The 24626-nt window shown below is 38.2% G+C and overlaps 1 protein-coding gene across 3 annotated transcripts in view; it reads right to left on the bottom strand.

Moving 5' to 3' along the window:
- myom3 (myomesin 3) overlaps positions 1–24626 on the bottom strand; it is a 248962-nt gene that overhangs the window by 189035 nt on the left and 35301 nt on the right. For all 3 annotated transcript variants that reach the window (XM_062062305.1, XM_062062303.1, XM_062062304.1), the window contains exons 3-5: positions 11820–11973; positions 1180–1337; positions 968–1060 (exon numbers count right to left, since the gene is read on the bottom strand). In XM_062062305.1, coding sequence (XP_061918289.1) covers positions 968–1060; positions 1180–1337; positions 11820–11973 — 405 coding nt within the window. The remainder of the gene's footprint in view (positions 1–967; positions 1061–1179; positions 1338–11819; positions 11974–24626) is intronic.

Consider the following 24626-nt stretch of genomic DNA (forward strand, 5'->3'; position numbering starts at 1 on the left):
AAAGGAAAAAAATGTGAGTTACTAAATAGGGGTGTAACGGTACACAAAAATTTCGGTTCGGTACGTACCTCGGTGTAGAGGTCACGGTTCGGTTCATTTTCGGTACAGTAAGAAAACAATAAAATATACATTTTTGGGGTTATTTATTTACCAAATTTGCAGAATCTTCCACCAAAAATATTTTTCTTAGTGGAATATTTGATGTGAAGTAATGGGAACCTTGGATAGGTCAATAATTCATAATAACATTGTTTTTGATTCAATATTATGTTTTGAGCAATGACAGTTTGAAAGAAAAAAAAACAGCTTTGTTTTATTAGTCAACATTGCAACTTTTGCTAAATTACATTTAACCTTTAAGCTTTTTTATTTCACTTTTGTTATGTTTTTGTTTATTTTAACAGTATTTTTAGAATGTGCCGTGGGCCTTTAAAACATTAGCTGTGGGCTGCAAATAGCTTCCGGGGCACACTTTTGACCCCTGCTATAGATAATAAAACATTAAATGTGATAAATCTATGGATAAAAAGCAGAGTCTGGCGACGCATGCGCGTTTATCATAACTCTCTCTCTCTCTCTCTCTGTCTCTGCCCCTCCCTCACCAATGCTGCTGCACGCACAATTTGTTTTGTTTTTAACCCCTTCTTAACCCTGAACGTACATTGAAAATACACGCAACCCTAACTCAAAATGCCGGACATTTGAGGCATTTAAGAAACTCCGCCCTGACAGCTCCGCAAAAGAGGACATGTCCGGTGAAAAGAGGACGTATGGTCAGTCTATCCTAACCCGTTAGCTGCTAGCATGCCGTGTGTTGTGCCTCGGTGTGCACAACGTGCGTTACGCTACTTAATATGTCCGTGTGGAAACTCATTCAGTACACCTCAGAACTGAACTGAAACCCCCGTATCGAACTGGTTCAATACAAATACACGTACCGTTACACCCCTATTACTAAATATAATACCGTCTGATCTCCAGGGTATTAAGACCAAAGGCTTGCTGAAGACCATAGTTCCATGGTAGTGCTGGCCTTCTCAGTGGATCGCCATCTTTATACCTGAAGACCCAGGTAAGGAAAAAGGTTTGTTCATTTTGTTCATACACACGGGCACATTTTCTTCCAAATAAAACCAAACAAACTATGTTCATGAAAGGGCTTTGACGGTCACTCCCTACCATGTGATCTCTGGGGGTGGACAGCCTTGGACGACGCAGGACAGTTGGACCGTCATGCCCTCCCAGACAGTGTGGGCCCTCAGGGGGACGGCAAAGTCTGGCACCTTCTGACTCAGACGCTCCAGGTACCTCAAGTGCTCCGACGCTTTTTTTTGTGCCTGAAGTAGGGAGGCACTGACATGAACATTTCACATACCATGGTTCTTGTGACTAAAATGACCACAGTTATCATTCTTATAGCGGTACTGTTGAATGTGCTCAAAAGTACTTGTTAGGCAGCCTTTTTTTTTAGATTTAGATTTATTTGTCCCCGCTGGGGAAATTCATTTTCACTGCCGTACATTTAAACAATAGACATTACACATCACAAAACAAAAAATGACAAAAAGACATCATACATGACCAACACATTTACAGGCTTATCAGACAGGTCGGCCGGGCCTGCTGTTAAGGGCGGCTATAGCTGCAGGGATAAGGCTTTTCCTGAGGCGGGCCCTCCGGAATTTGATGGTTTGATGGTTAAATTAATCATACCATGTTTTAGCTCATCCAAGTCATTCCAAATGTGTCCAGAAATAGATTTACTCCTGCATTGAAGCGTTTAAAAGTGTAATGGTCAAAATGTAGCATTGATGCGGAAATTTAGACCAATTAAAACGTTTTTTCAGGGTTGCCCCTTATTGTAATTGATCGTGGCGTACAGCCATGCCAAAAACATATGCCGCCACATCTTAAAAATTAGAGTTTTTATGTGAAAACTTCAAAGTAATACAATGTACAATGTAATAGAGGTTGGGGAAATAATTGATTGGGTGCAGCGCAATTCGGACATGGAACATTGTAGGGTCGATTCGTGGACGTCGATGGTTCCGATTACTTCACATCAAATATCCCACTTTGAAAAATATTTTTGGTGGAAGATTTTGCATATTTTGTGTGTTTTCCATAAAAAACATAGTTTTGTTTGACAAAAAAGGGGCGGAAAACAAACAAACAAAAAAACCAACATAAAAAAACTAAAACATTTTGAAATGAGGAATAGATGTGAAGTTGATGTAGACGCCAGAGATTTAAGCGTTAAATATAAAATGTATGTATGCCCTGGCACACCATTATCATCATTTCATCACCCAAGCAAAACACTTTTTACACTTTTATACTGAAATAAATACACCTACAACTTATTCAATAAAAACATAGAAAAAACTAGCAGCAGCAGTAAAGTTTAGATCCATGAAGGAAAGAAGAAAGTGAATGAATGTTTATAACTGAATACATTTACATATGTATACACATTTGTTTTCTTTTGTATGATCTTTTTTAATGAATTAAGTAACGTTTATGACAACCTTTTTCCAAAACACAATAAAGAATGTGAGATATAACATGATAATGCATACATTTGTCATTTGTTTTCAAAACGCTTACAAAAAAGTGGGACCCCAAAAATTTACTGTGGGACCCATTTTTATGACTTGGTGGGGTCCCTGGGACCCCATTTTTTAAATTCCTAGCGCCAACTCGGCTGTCAACAGAGGAGGAAAAAATGCTTTATTTCACCTAGTCCCGGCCTTGGCGTGCTGCCCGCCTTGGCACGCATATATGTGTCCTCTTTTTGGGATTTCACAATATGGTCAGCCTACCGTATAGGCGGTATAGTACCGAATATGATTCATTAGTATCACGGTACAATACTAGTACCGGTATACCGTACAACCCTAATGGGTACTCGCATTCAGACAAGGAGAGTAAAATGGCGTAGTATAATATCTGATCCTTCCCATATGAGCAATGGTGTGCACCAACATGGAGTTCTGTCACTCTTCCTGTTTAATATTTACATCAGGGCCGGCCCGTGGCATAGGCCGTATAGGCAAATGCTAAGGGCGCCGTCCATCAGGGGGCGCCACGCCAGTGCCCCACATGTTGGAGGAAAAAAAAAGAAAAAAAGTTGGTACTATTATTTCTAAATACAAAAAATAATCCCACGTTAATTAAAATGCAAAGTAAAGCCTATTTAATAGAAATATTATTTGTTACAACATTACGCCCCCCTCCAACCCCCCGCACGGTGCGCCCCCTCCCTTCCCGTATCATGACTCTTACCACATAAAAAAATCAACACAAGATGTCAAAACAGCCAAAACTGTCAGGTGCCCAGGGAAGAAAAAACAGAAAAGAAGAGGAGGAGAAACGAGAAAAAGACAGAGGTAGCAGGTAGGTAACGTTAGCCTACATTAAATTATTTGCCTGTTACAGAATGTGATAGTAACCTGGCTTTTTAGCATTAAGCTAATGTTACATGATTCGGCAATTGCTAATCAATAAATAGCTAGTTCTGTTTTAACGTCGGGTTAATATTGTGGAGGGGGCTAAATTGTTATGGAAAATAATAATGTAACGTTAGGTAATTACAGTACTCCCACCTTACATTCCTCAGGGACATTTGTATTAGATCTTTTAAGCAGGTGTTTTATGTTTACATTGTTATTGCCTTCTGGTTAGCTAATGTTTGCCCTGCAGGTAATAGTCACTTTTCCACCCCTTTATATATTAGGTATAGTTGTAAGCCTAGTTGTTAAAGTGCACATCATTAATGTTAATTAAGCAATATCACATGAGAGGGAATGCTGTTTTTTTAATTTGAGCACTGCTGTGATTCGGTTAAAGATAATCATAACATAACATTCTCATATAATATGTTAATTTGCTTTCTTTAAGTCAAAGACAAAGCTATTCGGTTTCTTGTGAGTATATACACTTCACTGCCGATGTGGTCTTTAACAGCTTCTGGAAATATGCACCGTATGGTTCCGATTTTGATATGATATACAATGCCGATAAAAGAGCGAGATCATGATCGTTGGAAGTCGAGAAGATGGTAAGTCAGTCTCCCCTGACTTTTATCTACCTGGCTCTGCACTTAGTGGGCGCAGTGAAGTTAAATGTCTGGGTCATATTTTTGCGAATGACCTGTCTGATGATGACAAGGATATTTACAGGCGGCGTCAGAAGCTACATGATCAAGCATAAATGCTGTGTTGAGAGTTTAACTTGTGCTCCGTATGCAAATATCACACTTTTTAAAAGCGTGTTGTACACCTCTGTATACTGCGCACCCGCGGTGTCTGTATAAACAAGCTACCGTTCAAAAGTTTGGGGTCACCCAAACAATTTTGTGGAATAGCCTTCATTTCTAAGAACAAGAATAGACTGTCGAGTTTCAGATGAAAGTTCTCTTTTTCTGGCCATTTTGAGCGTTTAATTGACCCCAAAATATTTGGTTCTTTATTTGAATCCCTGGGAACGAGTCCCGTGCCACAGGAAATGCCCTGTGGCACGTCACAGGAAATGACGTAGCTCAGTCATTCGGCGGCAGATACAGAAGCAGCAACAACGATGCACCGGAAAAAAACGCTCCAATGCATGGCTTCACTTTACTAAGAAATACGAGGAGGAAACGGCTACCTGCAATTATTGCCAGGCTTCGCTTCCCTGTAAGGGGAGCAGTACAACAAACATGTTGAAACATGTTCAGGCCGTACATAACCTGAAGGTTAGAGAAACGTGTCGTGTCTTCGACAACCTCTTCCTCTGCTTCAACCTGCAGTCCCGGTGATAGTGCCGGTAAGTAACTAACGTTAACTGTTGCCGGTTAATTTCCATATCTGCACACTTGTACACTGCAAAAAGTCAGTGTTCAAAAACAAAAATACAAAAATGAGGGGTATTTTATTTGAACTAAGCAAAATTATCTGCCAATAGAACAAGAACATTTGGCTTGTCAAGACTTTCCAAAACAAGTAAAATTAGTTAACCTCAATAACCCCAAAAATAGCTTGAAATAAGTATATTCTCACTAATAACAAGTGCACTTTTCTTGGTAGAAAAAAAAAGAACTTTTTGCTCAATATGTTGAAAAATATTCTTAAATGAAGTAAATGCTAGTGCCATTATCTTGACATAATGATATGCGCTCGGCATTACATTTCTTAAAACTAATTTAATTTTCTTAATGGAAAGGCAACAAGGCAAGCGCTTGTTACTCTCGGGGTCTCCTAGCCGCTCAGGCAAATCATATGGTCTAAAAATGCATTTTTCCATGGGTAACATGACATCATCGCGCCAAGTGCGTGCTCTTTCCGTCAATTAGTGCGCATATATACAGCCCGGAACCCCGGCCAAAATAATTTTAATTGTAATTTTGAGGAATTGATCTGAATGTGCATGAACTATTTCTGTTCAAAATAGTTTGAAATGTTAAATGTTTAAATATTAACTGTCAGTTTACTGTACTGTGCCAACTGTACTACTATATGAGTACCTATTTTCTATTGTTTCATTGAAAATAAAACAGCAAAAGTCCATTTGGCTGTCATCTGTTTTAATTATGAGACACAATTGTGTCAAAATCGTGATTTTTTTTTCATGCTTGAAAGAAGAAATGATGACTTTAAAAAAGTAGTTTTATACTTGTGAGTGTTGATGACACAGCTTGATATTCTAGTTTCAAGCATGTTTTACTCAATATAGGTCATCAAATCTCAGCAACAAGCTGTAATATCTTACTGAGATCATTTAGGACCAAAACACTTAAAACAAGTAAAAGACTCTAACATAAAATCTGCTTAGTGAGAAGAATGATCTTATCAGACAGAAAATAAGCAAATATCACCCTTACTTAGAATTCAGTTTTTGCAGTGTTTGCCCAACAACATGACTAAACATCTTCATTATTTAGTGTTTTTCATTCATGTGTTTTCCCCCAGAGAGAATAAGAGGTATTAAAATGGATGGATATATGTTCTAATTTTCCATCAGCTACGGACATCTATTTATTTATATTGCAGTGTCAAACCCAATCAAAATCAGCTTGGTAACTCATGCATAATTCCACTGACGTGCAAGTTATCGCGAAACTCCGCCATATACGGTGTTTAAATATGCATTTGCTGGCTATTTTTGAAGGTTCCTCAGTAAAAAACGTAATCGATTCTCCAAGTGGCAAAACATGAATTTGTATATGGTCCTGCTTGTAAACTATGACCGCTGATTGCTGAACTGTTGTCAAGTTATTTTTCAATAAACTTCATACACTACCGTTCAAAAGTTTGGGGTCACCCAAACAATTTTGTGGAATAGCCTTCATTTCTAAGAACAAGAATAGACTGTCGAGTTTCAGATGAAAGTTCTCTTTTCCTGGCCATTTTGAGCGTTTAATTGACCCCACAAATGTGATGCTCCAGAAACTCAATCTGCTCAAAGGAAGGTCAGTTTCGTAGCTTCTGTAACGAGCTAAACTGTTTTCAGATGTGTGAACATGATTGCACAAGGGTTTTCTAATCATCAATTAGCCTTCTGAGCCAATGAGCAAACACATTGTACCATTAGAACACTGGAGTGATAGTTTCTGGAAATGGGCCTCTATACACCTATGTAGATATTGCACCAAAAACCAGACATTTGCAGCTAGAATAGTCATTTACCACATTAGCAATGTATAGAGTGTATTTCTTTAAAGTTAAGACTAGTTTAAAGTTATCTTCATTGAAAAGTACAGTGCTTTTCCTTCAAAAATAAGGATATTTCAATGTGACCTCAAACTTTTGAACGGTAGTGTATGCCAAGAATCATCGTAATACATTTCACAGAACAACCTCTTTGCTTCCGAGGGGCAAAGTGTGAAAATGTGCTAATTGGGATTTTAAGTGTACAGCAACACTATACGTGACTACGTTTCCATGCGCTAAATTAGTCTGATTTCTCAATAATTTGGCTGAAATTAATAACACCCTACATTGTAAAAAAAAAAAAAGTTGAGAAAAACGCAAATTTTCAAGGCAACATGATGCAACAAGATTTTTGCGTTTTCTCAACTTTTGACTACTGCTGGCCAGACACTGTTTTGGTAGTTAAACATAGTGAAACCTTATTTCTGAGTCCGACTAACTCAGGGGTCGGCAACCCAAAATGTTGAAAGAGCCATATTGGACCAAAAATACAAAAACAAATCTGTCTGGAGCCGCAACAAATTAGAAGCCATATTACATACAGATAGTGTGTCATGAGATATACATTGAATTAAGAGGACTTAAAGGAAGCTAAATGAGCTCAAATATAGCTACAAATGAGGCATAATGATGCAATATGTACATATAGCTAGCCTAAATAGCATGTTAGCATCGATTAGCTTGCAGTCATGCAGTGACCAAATATGTTTGATTAGCACTCCACACAAGTCAATAACATCAACAAAACTCACCTTTGTGCACTCACGCACAACGTTAAAAGTTTGGCGGACAAAATGAGTCAGAAAAAGAAGTGGCATAAAACACGTCCTAGAAAGTCGGAGAAAGTTATACATGTAAACAAACTAAGGTGAGTTCAAGGACCGCCAAAATTAGTAGGACAAAACGGCGCTCGCCAAATACTCGAATCAGTGAAGCATGTTTAATATAAACAGTGTGATTTATAACAATTAGGGAGGTTTGTGTCATGTTTGTCCTCCTACAGAAACCATATTAAAACAAAAATTATTATTTTTTTCCATGTCATCTTTTTCCATTTTTCATACATTTTTGAAAAAGCTTCAGAGAGCCACTAGGGCGGCGCTAAAGAGCCGCATGCGGCTCTAGAGCCGCGGGTTGCCGACCCCTGGACTATACTTATATACTTATATTATACTTTTTATTCTTTTTTTTTTTGGACTAAAACTAGACTAAAACCTTTTTGACTTTTCATCGACTAAAAGTAGACTAAAACCCTTTTGAGTTTTCGTTGACTAAAACTGGACTAAAACTATCACACATAAAAGTGAGTAAAATGTGACTAAAACTAATAAGCATTTTAGTCCAAAAGACTAAGACTAAGACTAAATGTAAGATGGTTGTCAAAAACAACATTGTTTCAAGCATGAAATTAAAAATCATGACTTTAACACAATTGTGTTTCATAATTAAAACAGATGACAGCCAAATGGACTTTGCTGTTTTATTTTCAATGAAACAATAGAGAATACGTACTCATATAGTAGTACAGTTGGCACAGTACAGTAAATAAAGTCCATTCTATTCTAAACTGACAGTTAATATTTAAACATTTAACATTTCAAACAATTTTGAACAGACATAGTTCATGCACATTCAGATAAATTCCTCAAAATTACAATTAAAAATATTTTGGCCGGGGGCCGGGCTGTATATATTGACTGAAAGAGCACGCACTTGGCGCGATGATGTCATGTTATCCATGGAAAAATGCATTTTTAGACCATATGATTTGCCTGAGCGGCTAGGAGACCCCGAGAGTAACAAACGCTTGCCTTGTTGCCTTTCCATTAAGAACAATAAATTAGTTTTTAGTATAAGTTTGCTGGTTTCAAGAAATGTAATGCCGAGCGCATATCATTATGTCAAGATAATGGCACTAGAATTTACTTCATTTAAGAATATTTTTCAACATATTGAGCAAAAAGGTCTCTTTTTTTTTCTACCAAGAAAAGTGCACTTGTTATTAGTGAGAATATACTTATTTTAAGCTATTTTTGGGTTCATTGACGAAGCCTGGCAATAATTGCAGGTAGCCGTTTCCTCCTCGTATTTCTTAGTAAAGTGAAGCCATGCCTTGGAGCGTTTTTTCCGGTGCATCGTTGTTGCTGCTTCTGTATCTGCCGCCGAATGACTGAGCTACGTCATTTCCTGTGACGTGCCACAGGACATTTCCTGTGACACGGGATTCGTTCCCAGGGATTCAAATAAAGAACCAAATATTTTTCTTTACTGTAGTGGCTTCGATAACGGGAACCGTTTCTCAAAAAGGGATTCAAATCCATGGAATCGGTTCTTTTCTTATCGAACAATCGGGAGAACCGGTTTTCGAACATCATCCCTACCAGTAACTCCCTCATCCCAGACGACATCGACCCCCCCCTCCCCCCCAAACACACTGCTCCTAAAAAAAACCTAACTATGGCTCCTACACTACCGTTCAAAAGTTTGGGGTCACATTGAAATGTCCTTATTTTTGAAGGAAAAGCACTGTACTTTTCAATGAAGATAACTTTAAACTAGTCTTAACTTTAAAGAAATACACTCTATACATTGCTAATGTGGTAAATGACTATTCTAGCTGCAAATGTCTGCTTTTTGGTGCAATATCTACATAGGTGTATAGAGGTCCATTTCCAGCAACTATCACTCCAGTGTTCTAATTAGGGATGTCCGATAATACATGCGTTAAAATGTAATATCGGAAATTATCGGTATCGGTTTTTTTATTATCTGTATCTTTTTTTTTCTTCTTTTTTTTTATTAAATCAACATAAAAAACCCAAGATACACTTACAATTAGTGCACCAACCCAAAAAACCTCCCTCCCCCCATTTCTTTCTGTTATCAATATTCTGGTTCCTACATTATATATCAATATATATCAATAAAGTCTGCAAGGGATACAGTCCGTAAGCACACATGATTGTGCGTGCTGCTGCTCCACTAATAGTACTAACCTTTAACACAGACCTGGGCATTGTACGGCCCGCGGGCCGCATCCGGCCCTTTGCGCATCCCTGTCCGGCCCGCGTGAGGCCAATCATAAATTACAAAATAAATTTAAAAAAGTATCTATGTCGAGTGTGCAATACAACGGTGCTGCTTTTGTTTTGAAAAGCGTTATTTGTATTACTTCCGTGTGGACGTATGCGCGTGTGCGATTGTGAGTGAATTGAACGGCGCAATTACAAATTACAAAATAAAGTTTAAAAAACATCTATGTCGTGCGCGCAATACAACTGTGCTGCTTTTATTTTGAAATGTGTTATTTATGCCGTATGTCCGGAGGGAACCTGTGAGTGAAGGCGCATAGAGACAAGTGATGAGACGCTAAAAAAAGAAAAGTTGATGAGGAATGGCGTGTTTCCAACAAGAGATGGACTGCCAAGTATTTCTTTACATAAATTAATGGTAAAGCCGTGTGCTTAATGTGTGGTACACAGGTTGCTGTGTTTAAATATCATTTTAATCGCCACTACACGAAGAAACACGAGGGAAAATACCGGAATGTGTCTGATGAAGCGCGCGCAAGGGAGGCTGATGCGTTGATGGCAAAACTGCAAACCCAGCAATGACTTTGTGCCATATGTCACACCCCCAGAGATGCAGCCGTCAGGACAAGTTTCGTCATTTCTCACAAAAGCGCCAGAAAAAGTAAGGCGTTTTCTGACGGAGAGTTTATTAAGGAGTGCTTATTGGACTTTGTTGCGCTGATAATGCCCGGAGACATGGACTGTTTTTCGCTAACTTTGGATGAGAGCTCTGATGCAGTCAATTAAAGAGACAACCACAGGTAATGACTTGTTCACAGAGGTAAATGCGTGTTGGGACAAGCTGGCAGATGTGACAATCCAATCCACTTTATTTATATAGCACATTTAAACAAGAAAATGTTTCCAAAGTGCTGCACAACAATATTACAAACAATATTCAAATATTATCCTTAGCTCCACCAATGACTGAATAAAAAGAAAAAACAATTACATATAAAACCAATATAAAAAACAATATACAATAAATATGATTAAAAACTATTTTTAACAACAGATGGTTGTCCAAATCTGATGGGGAAAAATGTTGGATAATGCAGGATAAAGTGACCATCAAAAGCAATCTGCTTTTGTATAAAGTTAAGTTAGGTTAAATTAAATTATTATTATTATTATTAATTATTATTATTATTATCATCATTATTATTTATCTTACGGTATATCAAAAATAATATTGAGCAAAATTTAATTGAAATATTGTCGTGTGGCCCTCCAGCAGTGCTCGGGTTGCTTATGCGGCCCCCGGTGAAAATTAATTGCCCACCCCTGCTTGAACAGTTAATTTTACTCATTTTCATTAATTACTAGTTTCTATGTAACTGTTTTTATATTGTTTTACTTTCTTTTTTATTGAAGAAAATGTTTTTAATTTAGTTATCTTATTTTTTTATTTTTTTTAAAAAGTACCTTATCTTCACCATACCTGGTTGTCCAAATTAGGCATAATAATGTGTTAATTCCACGACTGCATATATCGGTGGATATCGGTATAGGTTGATATCGATATCGGTAATTAAAGAGTTGGACAATATCGGAATATCGGATATCGGCAAAAAGCCATTATCGGACATCCCTAGTTCTAATGGTACAATGTGTTTGCTCATTGGCTCAGAAGGCTAATTGATGATTAGAAAACCCTTGTGCAATCATGTTCACACATCTGAAAACAATTTAGCTCGTTACAGAAGCTACAAAACTGACCTTCCTTTGAGCAGATTGAGTTTCTGGAGCATCACATTTGTGGGGTCAATTAAACGCTCAAAATGGCCAGAAAAAGAGAACTTTCATCTGAAACTCGACAGTCTATTCTTGTTCTTAGAAATGAAGGCTATTCCACAAAATTGTTTGGGTGACCCCAAACTTTTGAACGGTAGTGTAATTCTACTTGTTTTGGAAAGTCTTGACAAGCCACATTTTCTTGTTCTATTGGCAGATCATTTTGCTTAGTTCAAATAAAATACCCATCATTTTTCCCTTGTTTTTGACCACTGATTTTTTGCAGAGAATAAAAAGCAGTATTTGAGCTCATAGCATTGTTTACCTCATTACGAAGGGCCAGTTTGTCCACCCGAGTGCGTAGCACACGCTGGTTCTTGATCACACCTTTCTCCAGCTTCTCTGCCTCGTTCCCAAACATGGTCCACTCGTCTCTGTGATAGTCTTCGTCACCGGCCAGAGTTTCCCTCAGGATGTCCCTGGTAGTGAACAGCACCACAGTGACTTTGATTTATAGAGATGGGCAAAACATTGACAGTTGAGAATGATGCAGATTGTGTGGAGGTCCATGCATCCACCGCTTGTCCCTCTCATGGTCGTGCTGGGGGGGGCTGGAGCCTATCCCAGCTGCATTCGGGCGGAAACGAGGGTACGCTCTGTTTGCTCACTGCAGGTGCCGCAGTGTCTGTCAACAGGAAGTAGAATTGCCGTTCAGTCTACTGGTCGTCCATAGCGTTTCTACTCGTATGGATTCTTCATGCATCTCTCCAAGCAACGTTTGAGTTTTACAGAATAATTCAAACTGTTTATACTCACTAAAACATTCCATGTGTGACGTCTGTAGAAGTGTTTTCCCGCGTGTGTGTACGTGCTAGCGTCATTAGCATTAGCTAATATGCTAACACGCTCACGTGTGTCTGTGTTAGTATTATTACCTCACAATAGCGTTCTTTTTGTATTGTTTCACAAATTTCTCAGTAAGTTCAACAGAACGTCACCACGGAGTTATTGAGTCTGTTTGGGCTGATTGGACAGCTGGCTTCCACTGCCAGTGGGTCATTGATGATGACTTCTGTTTTGTTTGATCAACCGTTTTACTGCCGTGTTACAGGCAATGTTTGTAAACGATTAAGGTTTCATTAACAGAATCTTTCTGTGTTAATAACTCATTTTGCAACGTATATATGTGCGGCTTATAGTCCGGTACGATCAATATATGGAAACATATTTTATATATATAAATATCTATCCATCCATCTATCTATCTATCCATCTATCTATCTATCTATCTATCTATCTATCTATCCATCCATCTATCTATCCATCCATCTATCTATCCATCCATCCATCCATCCATCCATCCATCCATCTATCTATCTATCTATCTATCTATCTATCTATCTATCTATCTATCTATCTATCTATCTATCTATCTATCTATCTATCTATCTATCTATCTATCTATCTATCTATCTATCTATCTATCTATCTATCTATCTATCTATCTATCTATCTATCTATCTATCTATCTATCTATCTATCTATCTATCTATCTATCTATCTATCTATCTATCTATCTATCTATCTATCTATCTATCTATCTCTCTCTCTCTCTCTCTCTCTATATATATATATATATATATATATATATATATATATATATATATATATATATATATATATATATATATATATATATAACATATATATATATATATATATATATATAAATGCATATATATATATGCATATATATATGTGTGTATATATATTTACATATATATATGTATGCATATTTACATATATATGCATATATATGTGTGTAAATATATATGTATATATATGCATATATATGTGTATATATATTTATATATATATATATATATATATATATATATATATGTATGCATATATACATATATATATGCATATATATGTGTGTAAATAAATATGTATATATATGCATATATATGTGTATATATATGCATATATATGTGTATATATATATGCATATATATATATATATATATATATATATATATATATATATATATATATATATATATATATATATATATATATATATATATATATATATATATATATATATATATATGTGTTTATGTACATGTATATATATGCATATATATGTGTCCCAATGACCATCGTGGAGGGATTTGAGAGGAAGATCAGCTCGTCCCTGCGCAGGTGGCTGGGTCTGCCACGGAGCCTAAGCAGCTTTGCTTTGTTTGGGCACAACACCAAGCTGCAGCTTCCTTTCAGTAGTCTGGCAGAGGAGTTCAAGGTTTCCCGGGCCAGAGAAGTCCTGCTCTACAGAGATTCTGCTGATGGGAAAGTATCGTCAGCAGGTGTGGAGGTCAGAACAGGAAGGAAGTGGCGTGCCCAGGATGCAGTGGAGCGGGCAGAGGCGAGGCTGCGGCACAGCACCCTGGTGGGAACCATAGCCACTGGTCGGGCTGGGCTGGGTTGCAACACCAAACCAAACTACAGCAGAGCCAGAGGAAAGGAAAGACGAAAGCTTGTCCAAGAGGAGGTTCGCGCCGAGGTGGAGGAGGCTCGCTTCAGCAGAGTGGTGGGAATGAGCAAGCAGGGGGCCTGGACCAAGTGGGAGCACATAGCTGGTCGCAAGATCACCTGGACCGAACTCTGGAAAGCGGAGCCACACCAGTTTAAGTTCTTGGTCCAGTCAGTTTATGATGTCCTCCCAAGCCCTGCTAACCTGTTCACCTGGGGCCTGATAGACGCACCTGTGTGCCAGCTCTGTCAGAAAAGAGGATCATTAGAACACATCCTCAGCTGTTGCTCAAAGGCATTGGGAGATGGCAGGTATCGGTGGCGCCACGACCAGGTCCTGCGGGCAATAGCAGACACCATCTGCATGGGCATCAACACCAGTAAGCGGCAACACCCAACCAAGAGCACAATTGCCTTTGTCCGAGCAGGAGAGAAACCTCAACCCTCCAAGAAGACCCAGGGGGGCCTGCTAACAACAGCAAGGGACTGGCAGCTCTTGGTTGACCTGGGAAGGCAGTTGCGATTCCCAGACATCATCGCAACTACAACACTCCGGCCAGACATGGTCTTGATGTCTGGAACCAGCAAGCAGGTGGTACTCCTTGAGCTAACTGTCCCCTGGGAGGACAGAATGGAGGAAGCTCAGGAAAGGAAGAGAGCGAAGTACGCAGATCTTGTGGCTGACTGCCGGAGGAACGGGTGGAAGGCCCGCTGCGAGCCTATTGAGGTGGGCTGCAGGGGTTTTGCAGGCAAGTCCTTACACCGGGTCCTGGGGCTCCTTGGGATTTGTGGACTGCACAGGAGAAGAGCCATAAAAAACATTTTGGAAGCGTCTGAAAAGGCTTCACGTTGGCTCTGGTTGAGGAGGGGGGACGCGTGGCGTAGTGCGCTACCTGGACACAAGTCGAGGGACTGATCACCCTCGGCTGGGTCGCCCGGGTGAGGGTGTTTGATTAAGACCCGAAACACCCTATGACCCCGGGAGAATCACTGATGATGTGTCCAGGTTGCACCATGAGGTGTATTATAGTACTGTGTATATAAATATATATGCATATATATGTGTATATATATATGCATATATATGGGTGTATATATATGCATATATATGTATATATATGCATATATATGTGTATATATATGCATATATATGTTTATATATATGCATATACATGTATGTATATATATATATATATATATATATATATATATATATATATATATATATATATATATACGCATATATATGTATATATATATATATATATATATACGCATATATATGTATATATATATATATATATATATATATATATATATATATATATATATATATATATATATATATATATATATATATGCATGTATGTATGTATGTATATGCATATATATATGTATGCATGTATGTATGTATGTATGTATATGCATATATATGTATATATATGCATGCATATATGCATATAAATATATATATATATGCATGCATATATGCATATATATGTATATATATGTATATATATACAGTATATATATAAATAAATAAAAAATTAAAAAAAATTTTAAAAAAAAATAAATAAAAAATATATATATATATATACCGTAATTTCCGGACTATAAGCCGCTACTTTTTCCCCTCGTTCTGGTCCCTGCGGCTTATACAAGGGTGCGGCTTATATACGACCTGTTCTTCTCCGACACCGACGAAGAGGATTTCGGTGGTTTTAGTACGCAGGAGGAAGACGATGACACAATGATTAAAGACTGGCTTTTCATATACCGGTAGGCTGGTTATTTTGATAACGTACAGGCGAGCACTTTGTATTACTTTGCACCGTTGTATTATTTGTACTCTGCACGAATGCTGTTCGCCATGTCAAAGATGTGAAAGTTTGATTGAATGATTGAAAGATTTATTGTTGATAAATGGGACGCTTTGCGTTCCCAAACAGTCATCTCTGTCCCGACAATCCCCTCCGTGGTAGCAGGAACCCCTATATACTACGCTAATTACACATCAAAACCCTGCGGCTTATAGTCGGGTGCGGCTTATATATGGAGCAATCTGTATTTTCCCCTAAATTTAGCTGGTGCGGCTTATAGTCAGGTGCGGCTTATAGTCCGGAAATTACGGTGTATATATATATACATATATATATATATATATATATATATATATATATATATATATATATATATATATATATATATATATATATATATATATATATATATATATATATATATATATATATATGTGCATGCATGTCTTGGAGTCCCTGCCTCGAAAGAAAATAATGTTTGCCTTGGTGCCCTAAAATATGATCCATCCTTTAAGGCAACACTTGCCTTTACCTTAAAAAGTCCAAATGTGAGGCCTGTATCATCATGACTTGTGTTCCAGCATGTCTTACAGCATTTTGACCACAAACACCTTGAATTTGATTAGCAATCCATGGAATGTCCTCAATTTTCCAACTGACTCTGCACTGGCTTGTGGAAACGAAGAGTCAGGCACATTTTGTTGGAACTTAATGGGTAAACTACGCAACGGGAGTGACATCTGCTCGTTCTGGTTTCCATTTAAGCTCCTGCGTAGTCCCGTCCAACATTTCCAGGGACACTTTATGTTTACTTTCAATTTGGCTTCCCACTCCCATGTCATCTATATGCATAACAGTTTAAACACGGATAAATGCAGCCGTTTAATACGACACTCTCATTGCCAGAGGGGCGCGCTTCTTGATCTCGCTCATCATTAAATATTCACAAAACACTTTTTTTTCCTCTCATGCATGAAGGGCCAAACAAATATTTGCGATAATTGGCAGGGAATCGCGAGCTCAAAAGCAGAAACACGCATGTGTAAAACCCGCTTCTCTGCGGTGACCTTTTATGTCGCCGTCTCTTTATAATCAAATATTATTACGTCTCCAAGATGTCAAAAGAATCACTGGAGCACATCACCGAGTGAGGAGGGAGACCTTCATCTCTGCTCCAGTGAACAGTTGAATATTATTTATGATGTAGAGGGCAAATAAACTCTTCCCTCCTAAGCAACACAGCCAAGCATTCATCACTCAAGTTATGCCTGGCGAAAGGAAATAGACGCCATTATATTATCCATCTGGGTCATGTGCGCCCAGAGAGCTGCACGCCGCAAAAACAAAAATTTCACACAAATCAGGAGCATTGACACGCCACACACGTTTCAGAAAACGGTGTGCCAAATCCTCCAGAGCTTTAAATGCCATCCGTCTTCTTTTTTTTATTTTTTTATACCAGTTATCGCCAGGCATTGCTATGGAATTTTGTACTGTTGAAAAGCCAAGATAATTGAGGAGAATTATATATATATATATATATATATATATATATATATATATATATATATATATATATATATATATATATATATATATATATATATATATATATATATATATATATATATATTTATATATTATGGCAAGCTGTTAAGGAAATTAAATATATATGGAAGTCTGAATAGAAATGAGAAACCTTTATATATACTGTAAATAAGAAAGACTTAGAGTCCGTCTGCTGATCTGAAAAAGAGCCAAAGCTGTCAAAGAGCTGAGGGACCGTCTTCAAAGTGCAATGCTGAAACAAATAATGCAAACAATAAAATGTAACTTCCAGGGTTTGAGATTAACGTAGTCCCGTCATCCCGGGGACGGTAAAAAAAAATGCACGGGAAGAAATGAAATGCTCCCCGGGACGATGGCTTTTAACCATTTTTTTTCTTTTTATATATTTATTAATTTTACATTTTATATTAAATGTCTTGGTTTTTCCTCCCTCTGAAAATCCTATGAAATGTTTAACAAGCCATCCTATGATAATACAACAGCTATTAATGTAACAATACAATAAAACAAATATATTTAATAAAAAAAAATTCATTATTTTAACAACAGGCTAATGCATATTACTTTATATAGGATCTACAAGAAACACAAAACTTAAAAACTAAATGATTTACAATTGCAGACACAAGGTTCTTGTTCTGCAGTGCTGTGTGCTAATGTGCTTCGTACACCTGCAGGACCGCAAGCAAGGTCGCAGAGGAAATGCGGACTGGATTTTGAGTGATGTGGGTATTTTCTATATGAACAAGTCCAAGGACCGCAAGCAAGGTCGCAGAGAAAATGCGGACTGGATTTTGAGTGATGTGGGCATTTTCTATATGAACAAGTCCAAGGACCGCAAGCAAGGTCGCAGATAAAATGCGGACTGGATTTTGAGTGATGTGGGCATTTTCTATATGAACAAGTGGAATGGATTGGATAGCGACACACTAAAGGGGCTCTCTACCTTACGCTATGAAGTGAGGGGAAACTGAGTGAATAATGACAGGTTATATGATTATTTATTTAAACTCATATCCGGGCCACTTTATAATGAATATGTCGGCATGTATTTGTAAAAAAAAAATAATACAATTTTTTTTTATATATATTTTTTTAACACTAAATTATTTAGGGGGGCTTAAGAACATTTTAGGGGGGCTTGAGCCCCCCTAAAATAGGCCTAACAACGCCAATGAGCACAATCCAAAGGAGGGAGCTGAGAAAGTGAAGATACGGCTGAGGGAGGATTGGTAGGTCGCTGCTGCTGAGAAAGTGAAGATGCGGCTGAGGGAGGATTGGTAGGTCGCTGCTGCTGAGAAAGTGAAGATGCGGCTGAGGGAGGATTGGTAGGTCGCTGCTGCTGCTGAGAAAGTGAAGATGCGGCTGAGGGAGGATTGGTAGGTCGCTGCTGCTGAGAAAGTGAAGATGCGGCTGAGGGAGGATTGGTAGGTCGCTGCTGCTGCTGAGAAAGTGAAGATGCGGCTGAGGGAGGATTGGTAGGTCGCTGCTGCTGCTAAGAAAGTGAAGATGCGGCTGAGGGAAAATTGGTAGGTCGCTGCTGCTGAGAAAGTGAAGATGCGGCTGAGGGAGGATTGGTAGGTCGCTGCTGCTGCTGGGGCTCATTACTGTCGCCTGGGTTTTGGCTTTCCAAAGCTCCACCTCGTTGATGTACGCCCACGTTTTGATCACCATACTCAACTCAAGAAAAACTCCCCATCCTCCTTCGTCAAGTGACATCCGTCTGGACCAGACCTGGGCAAACTAAGGCCCGGGGGCCACATGCCGCACGCTGAGTTTTTCAATCTGGCCAGCCGGACATTCCCCCCAATTTTTTTTAGATCTTTAAGATGTAAAGTGTAGCTGCCATTATGATGTGAAAACATGATGTCATGTTTTCTAATGACCGTAAGTCTTCAACTATACTAAGTCTTTCAATGCTTGGAATCTGCATTTATGGATGATATACTAGTTACTATGGTAACCTAATTAGTTACTATGGTCACCTAATTAGTTACTATGGTCACCTAATTAGTTACTATGGTCATCTCTTTAGTTACTATGTTCATCTAATTAGTTACTATGCTCATCTAATTAATTACTATGGTCATCTCTTTAGTTACTATGGTCATCTAATTAGTTACTATGGTCATCTTTTTAGTTACTATGGTCATCTAATTAGTAACTATGGTCATCTCTTTAGTTACTATGTTCATCTAATTAGTTACTATGTTCATCTAATTAGTTACTATGGTCATCTCGTTAGTTACTATGTTCATCTAATTAGTTACTATGGTCATCTCTTTAGTTACTATGTTCATCTAATTAGTTACTATGGTCATCTAATTAGTTACTATGGTCATCTAATGAGTTACTTTGGTCATCTCTTTAGTTACTATGTTCATCTAATTAGTTACTATGGTCATCTCTTTAGTTACTATGGTCATCTAATTAGTTACTATGGTCATCTCTTTAGTTACTATGGTCACATAATTAGTTACTATGGTCATCTAATTAGTTACTATGGTAATCTAATTAGTTACTTTGGTCATCTAATTAGTTACTATGGTCATCTCTTTAGTTACTATGGTCATCTCTTTAGTTACTATGGTCATCTATTTAGTTACTATGGTCATCTTTTTAGTTACTATGGTCATCTAATTAGTTACTATGGTCATCTCTTTAGTTACTATGTTCATCTAATTAGTTACTATGCTCATCTAATTAATTACTATGGTCATCTCTTTAGTTACTATGTTCATCTAATTAGTTACTTTGGTCATCTCTTTAGTTACTATGGTCATCAAATTAGTTAATATGGTCATCTCTTTAGTTACTATGGTCATCTAATGAGTTACTTTGGTCATCTCTTTAGTTACTATGGTCATCTAATTAGTTACTATGGTCATCTCTTTAGTTACTATGGTCATCTAATTAGTTACTATGGTCATCTCTTTAGTTACTATGGTCACATAATTAGTTAATATGGTCATCTAATTAGTTACTTTGGTCATCTAATTAGTTACTATGGTCATCTCTTTAGTTACTATGGTCATCTAATTAGTTACTATGGTCATCTAATTAGTTACTTTGGTCATCTAATTAGTTACTATGGTCATCTATTTAGTTACTATGGTCATCTAATTAGTTACTATGGTCATCTCTTTAGTTACTATGGTCATCTAATTAGTTACTTTAAATACCAACTTTACGTTGGTATTTAGCCTTGCCGCACCTTTTGATGATATTACGGAGCGTAGATGGTGAAATCCCTAAATTCCTTGCTAATAGCTGGTTGAGAAATGTTGTTCTTACACAATTTGCTCAGGCATTTGTTGACAAAGTGGTGACCCTCGCCCCCGTCCTTGTTTGTGAACGACTGAGCATTTCATGGAAGCTGCTTTTATACCCAATCATGGCACCCACCTGTTCCCAATTAGCCCGTTCACCTGTGGGATGTTCCAAATAAGTCTTTGATGAGCATTCCTCAACTTTCTCACTGTTTTTTGCCACTTGTGCCAGCTTTTTTTGAAACATGTCGCAGGCTGTAAATTCCAAATGAGCTAATATTTGCACAAAATAACAAACATTAAATATCTTGTCTTTGCAGCGTATTGAATTGAATATAAGTGGAAAATGATTTACAAATCATTGTATTCTCTTTTTATTTACCATTTACACCAGTGTTTTTCAACCTTTTTTGAGCCAAGGCACATTTTTTGCGTTGAAAAAATGCGGAGGCACACCACCAGCAGACATCATTAAACAATAAAACTCAGTTGACAGTAAAAAGTCGTTTGGATATGACTTTAAAGCATAACCAAGCATGCATCACTATAGCTCTTGTCTCAAAGTAGGTGTACTGTCACCACGTGTCACATCACACCCTGACTTATTTGGACTTTTTTGCTGTTTTCCTGTGTGTAGTGTTTTACTCCTTGTCTTGCGCTCCTATTTCGGTGGCTTTTTCTCTTTTTTCGGTATTTTCCTGTAGCAGTTTCATGTCTTCCTTTGAGCGATATTTCCCGCATCTACTTTGTTTTAGCAATCAAGAAGATTTTAGTTGTTTTTATCCTTCTTTGTGGGGACATTGTTGATTGTCATGTCATGTTGGGATGTACTTTGTGGACGCCGTCTTTTCTCCACAGTAAGTCTTTGCTGTCGTCCAGCATTCTGTTTTTGTTTACTTTGTAGCCAGTTCAGTTTTAGTTTTGTTCTGCATAGCCTTCCCTAAGCTTCAATGCCTTTTCTTAGGGGCACTCACCTTTTGTTTATTTTTGGTTTAAGCATTAGACACCTTTTTACCTGCACACTGCCTACCACTGTTTCCCACATCTACAAAGCAATTAGCTACCTGCTGCCACCTACTGATATGCAAGAGTATTACAAGGTTACTCTCCCGATCTCTAGACCAGTGTTTTTCAACCACTGTGCCGTGAGACACAGTCTGGTGTGCTGTGAGAGATTATATAATTTCACCTATTTGGGTTATAAATATGTTTTGCAAACCAGTAATTATGGTCTGCAAACTATTTGTTGTTGTTGAGTATCGGTGCTGTCTAGAGCTCGGCAGAGTAACCGGGGCGGGGCGGGGGGCGTGTTTGGGGGCGTGGTTAAGAGGGGAGGAGTATATTTACAGCTAGAATTCACCAACTCGAGTATTTCATATATATATGACATATGAAATACTTGACTTTCAGTGAATTCTAGCTATATATATATATATATATATATATATATATATATATGTATATATATATATATATATATATATATATATATATATATATATATATATATATATATATATATATATATTTTTTTTATTTTTATTTTTTTTTTTTTTTTATTATATATATAAATAAAAGAAATACTTGAATCACAGTGTTCCGGAGGCTATCCAGTAGATGGCAGTATTGTCCTGTTTAAGAGTGTCACAACATTGCTGTTTACCAGACGAACTGCTTTACGGTAGACGAAAACGTGACGTGTGTTGTTGTGTGTTGTTACCGCGCTGGGAGGACGTTAATGAAACTGAAACTGCCTTACAATAAACCCACATAAGAAACCAAGAACTCGCCCTCGATCATTCTACAGTTATAACGTGATTGGGCAGGCACGCTGTTTATATCGTGGGGAAGTCGCCGCTGTCCCCACTCAGGTCCGCATTGAGCTGGAGGGGGCGTGGCCTCCAGCTCCGGCTGAATTCCGGGAGTATTTCGGGAGAAAATTTCTTCCGGGAGGTTTTCGGGAGAGGCGATGAATTCCGGGAGTCTCCCGGAAAATCCGGGAGGGTTGGCAAGTATGGCCACGGCACACCAGACTGTATCTCACGGCACACTAGTGTGCCGCGGCACAGTGGTTGAAAAACACCGATTTACACAACGTGACAGCTTCACTGCTTTTGGCTTTTGTAGCTTTTTTTTTTTGTATAGGTAGTGCGTTGTTCATTTTTTAAATTGGTCCGATATTTTTTCAAAAGTGAACGGCAGCATCCATTAGTGAACAAGTCCAATGGGTTTGCAAGACGCCAAGTGAGGACATGGATGCATGAGAGCGGAGGAAGGAAGTGTGTTGAGACCGGCAATGGCATACAAGAAATAAAATGTGGTTTTTTTTTCGCACTCTAAATTCCACGCAGGGGCGAAGGACCCGCAGATTAGAGTTGACTCGTATGTGGCCAGCTGCACGGTGATCACCCAGGAAGGAAGCCGTCGACTTCTCGATTGTTGCCATTTGGGTTTTATAAAAAGGCCTTTACAAAATAAAGCGTTATGAGCTGCAGAATGGAATTTGTCCCCGCTGCTTTGCAGCTGCCAGAGGTTTTGAAAAATGTTGGTGCTTGTCACAGCAGTTAAATCTCCACCTGGGTGCACTTATCTCCAGTGTTTGTACCACCACGCTGTCTTTAAAGGATCCCAAATGTGCTGTCTGATATTGTGTAATTGATTGACTGGCGGACTTAGAGCAATCATCAACAACTGCAGTGCCAAGATGTCGCTACCTCCATTAATCCATTTCATCACATCGTTTACACGGCATATCAAAAGGTGCCTAATTATGCAAAATCCAGTTTTTAATCATTTCACGTCAACAATAAAATATGTGCCTGTCTGTGAGCTCCTGACATTAGAAACATCTATCATGTCCTTCACTTGTTTTACTTCAGGCGTTTGTTTACATTTGAAATTCAGGGTTTTCAAGATCTAATTAAGGATTTTTTTCACCCGCCCTGATGGACATTTGACAAGCTTCAAGCTAAAAGAGTCTGCCCTGTGTATAGCAGGCCCATAGAGGATAGCGTCGGAAAAAAGCAGGCTTCGCTAGACATCTTAAACACTGCAAAAAGTAAAATCTAAGTAAGATTAAATATGTCAAATAAGGGTGATATTTGCTTATTTTCTGTCTGATAAGATCATTCTTCTCACTAAGCAGATTTTATGTTAGAGTGTTTTACTTGTTTTAAAGGCCTACTGAAAGCCACTACTAGCGACCACGCAGTCTGATAGTTTATATATCAATGATGAAATCTTAACATTGCAACACATGCCAATACGGCCGGGTTAACTTATAAAGTGACATTTTAAATTTCCCGCCACACTTCCGGTTGAAAAAGCCTTCGAAGGATGACGTATGCGCGTGACGTAGCCCGAGGAACAGAGGTATGCCTTCTCCATTGAATACAATACAAAAAAGCTCTGTTTTCATTTCATAATTCCACAGTATTCTGGACATCTGTGTTGGTGGATCTTTTGCAATTTGTTTAATGAACAATGGAGGCTGCAAAGAAGAATGTTGTAGGTGGCTGTAGCAACACAAGGACCACTTACTCGGATAGCAGACGCCTAGCCGATGCTAGCAGACGCCTAGCCGATGCTAGCAGACGCCTAGCCGATGCTAGCAGACCCACCGCACGGATGATCTGGTGAAGTCCTTCGTCGCGCCGTCAATCGCTGGAACGCAGGTGAGCACGGGTGTTGCTGAGCAAAGCAGATGAGGGCTGGCTGGCTTAGGTGGAGCGCTAATGTTTTTATCATAGCTCTGTGAGCTCCGGTTGCTAAGTTAGCCTTAGCGTCGTTAGCAATAGCATTGTTAAGCTTTGCCAGGCTGAGATCTATTAACCGTGTAGTTACATGTACATGGTTTAATAGTATTGTCGATATTCTGTCTATCCTTCCAGTCAGGGATTTATTTATTTTGTTTCTATCTGCATTTGAGACAGATGCTAT

This window comes from Entelurus aequoreus, linkage group LG11 (assembly GCF_033978785.1).
Source record: "Entelurus aequoreus isolate RoL-2023_Sb linkage group LG11, RoL_Eaeq_v1.1, whole genome shotgun sequence".
NCBI classification, from domain to species: Eukaryota; Metazoa; Chordata; class Actinopteri; order Syngnathiformes; family Syngnathidae; genus Entelurus; species Entelurus aequoreus.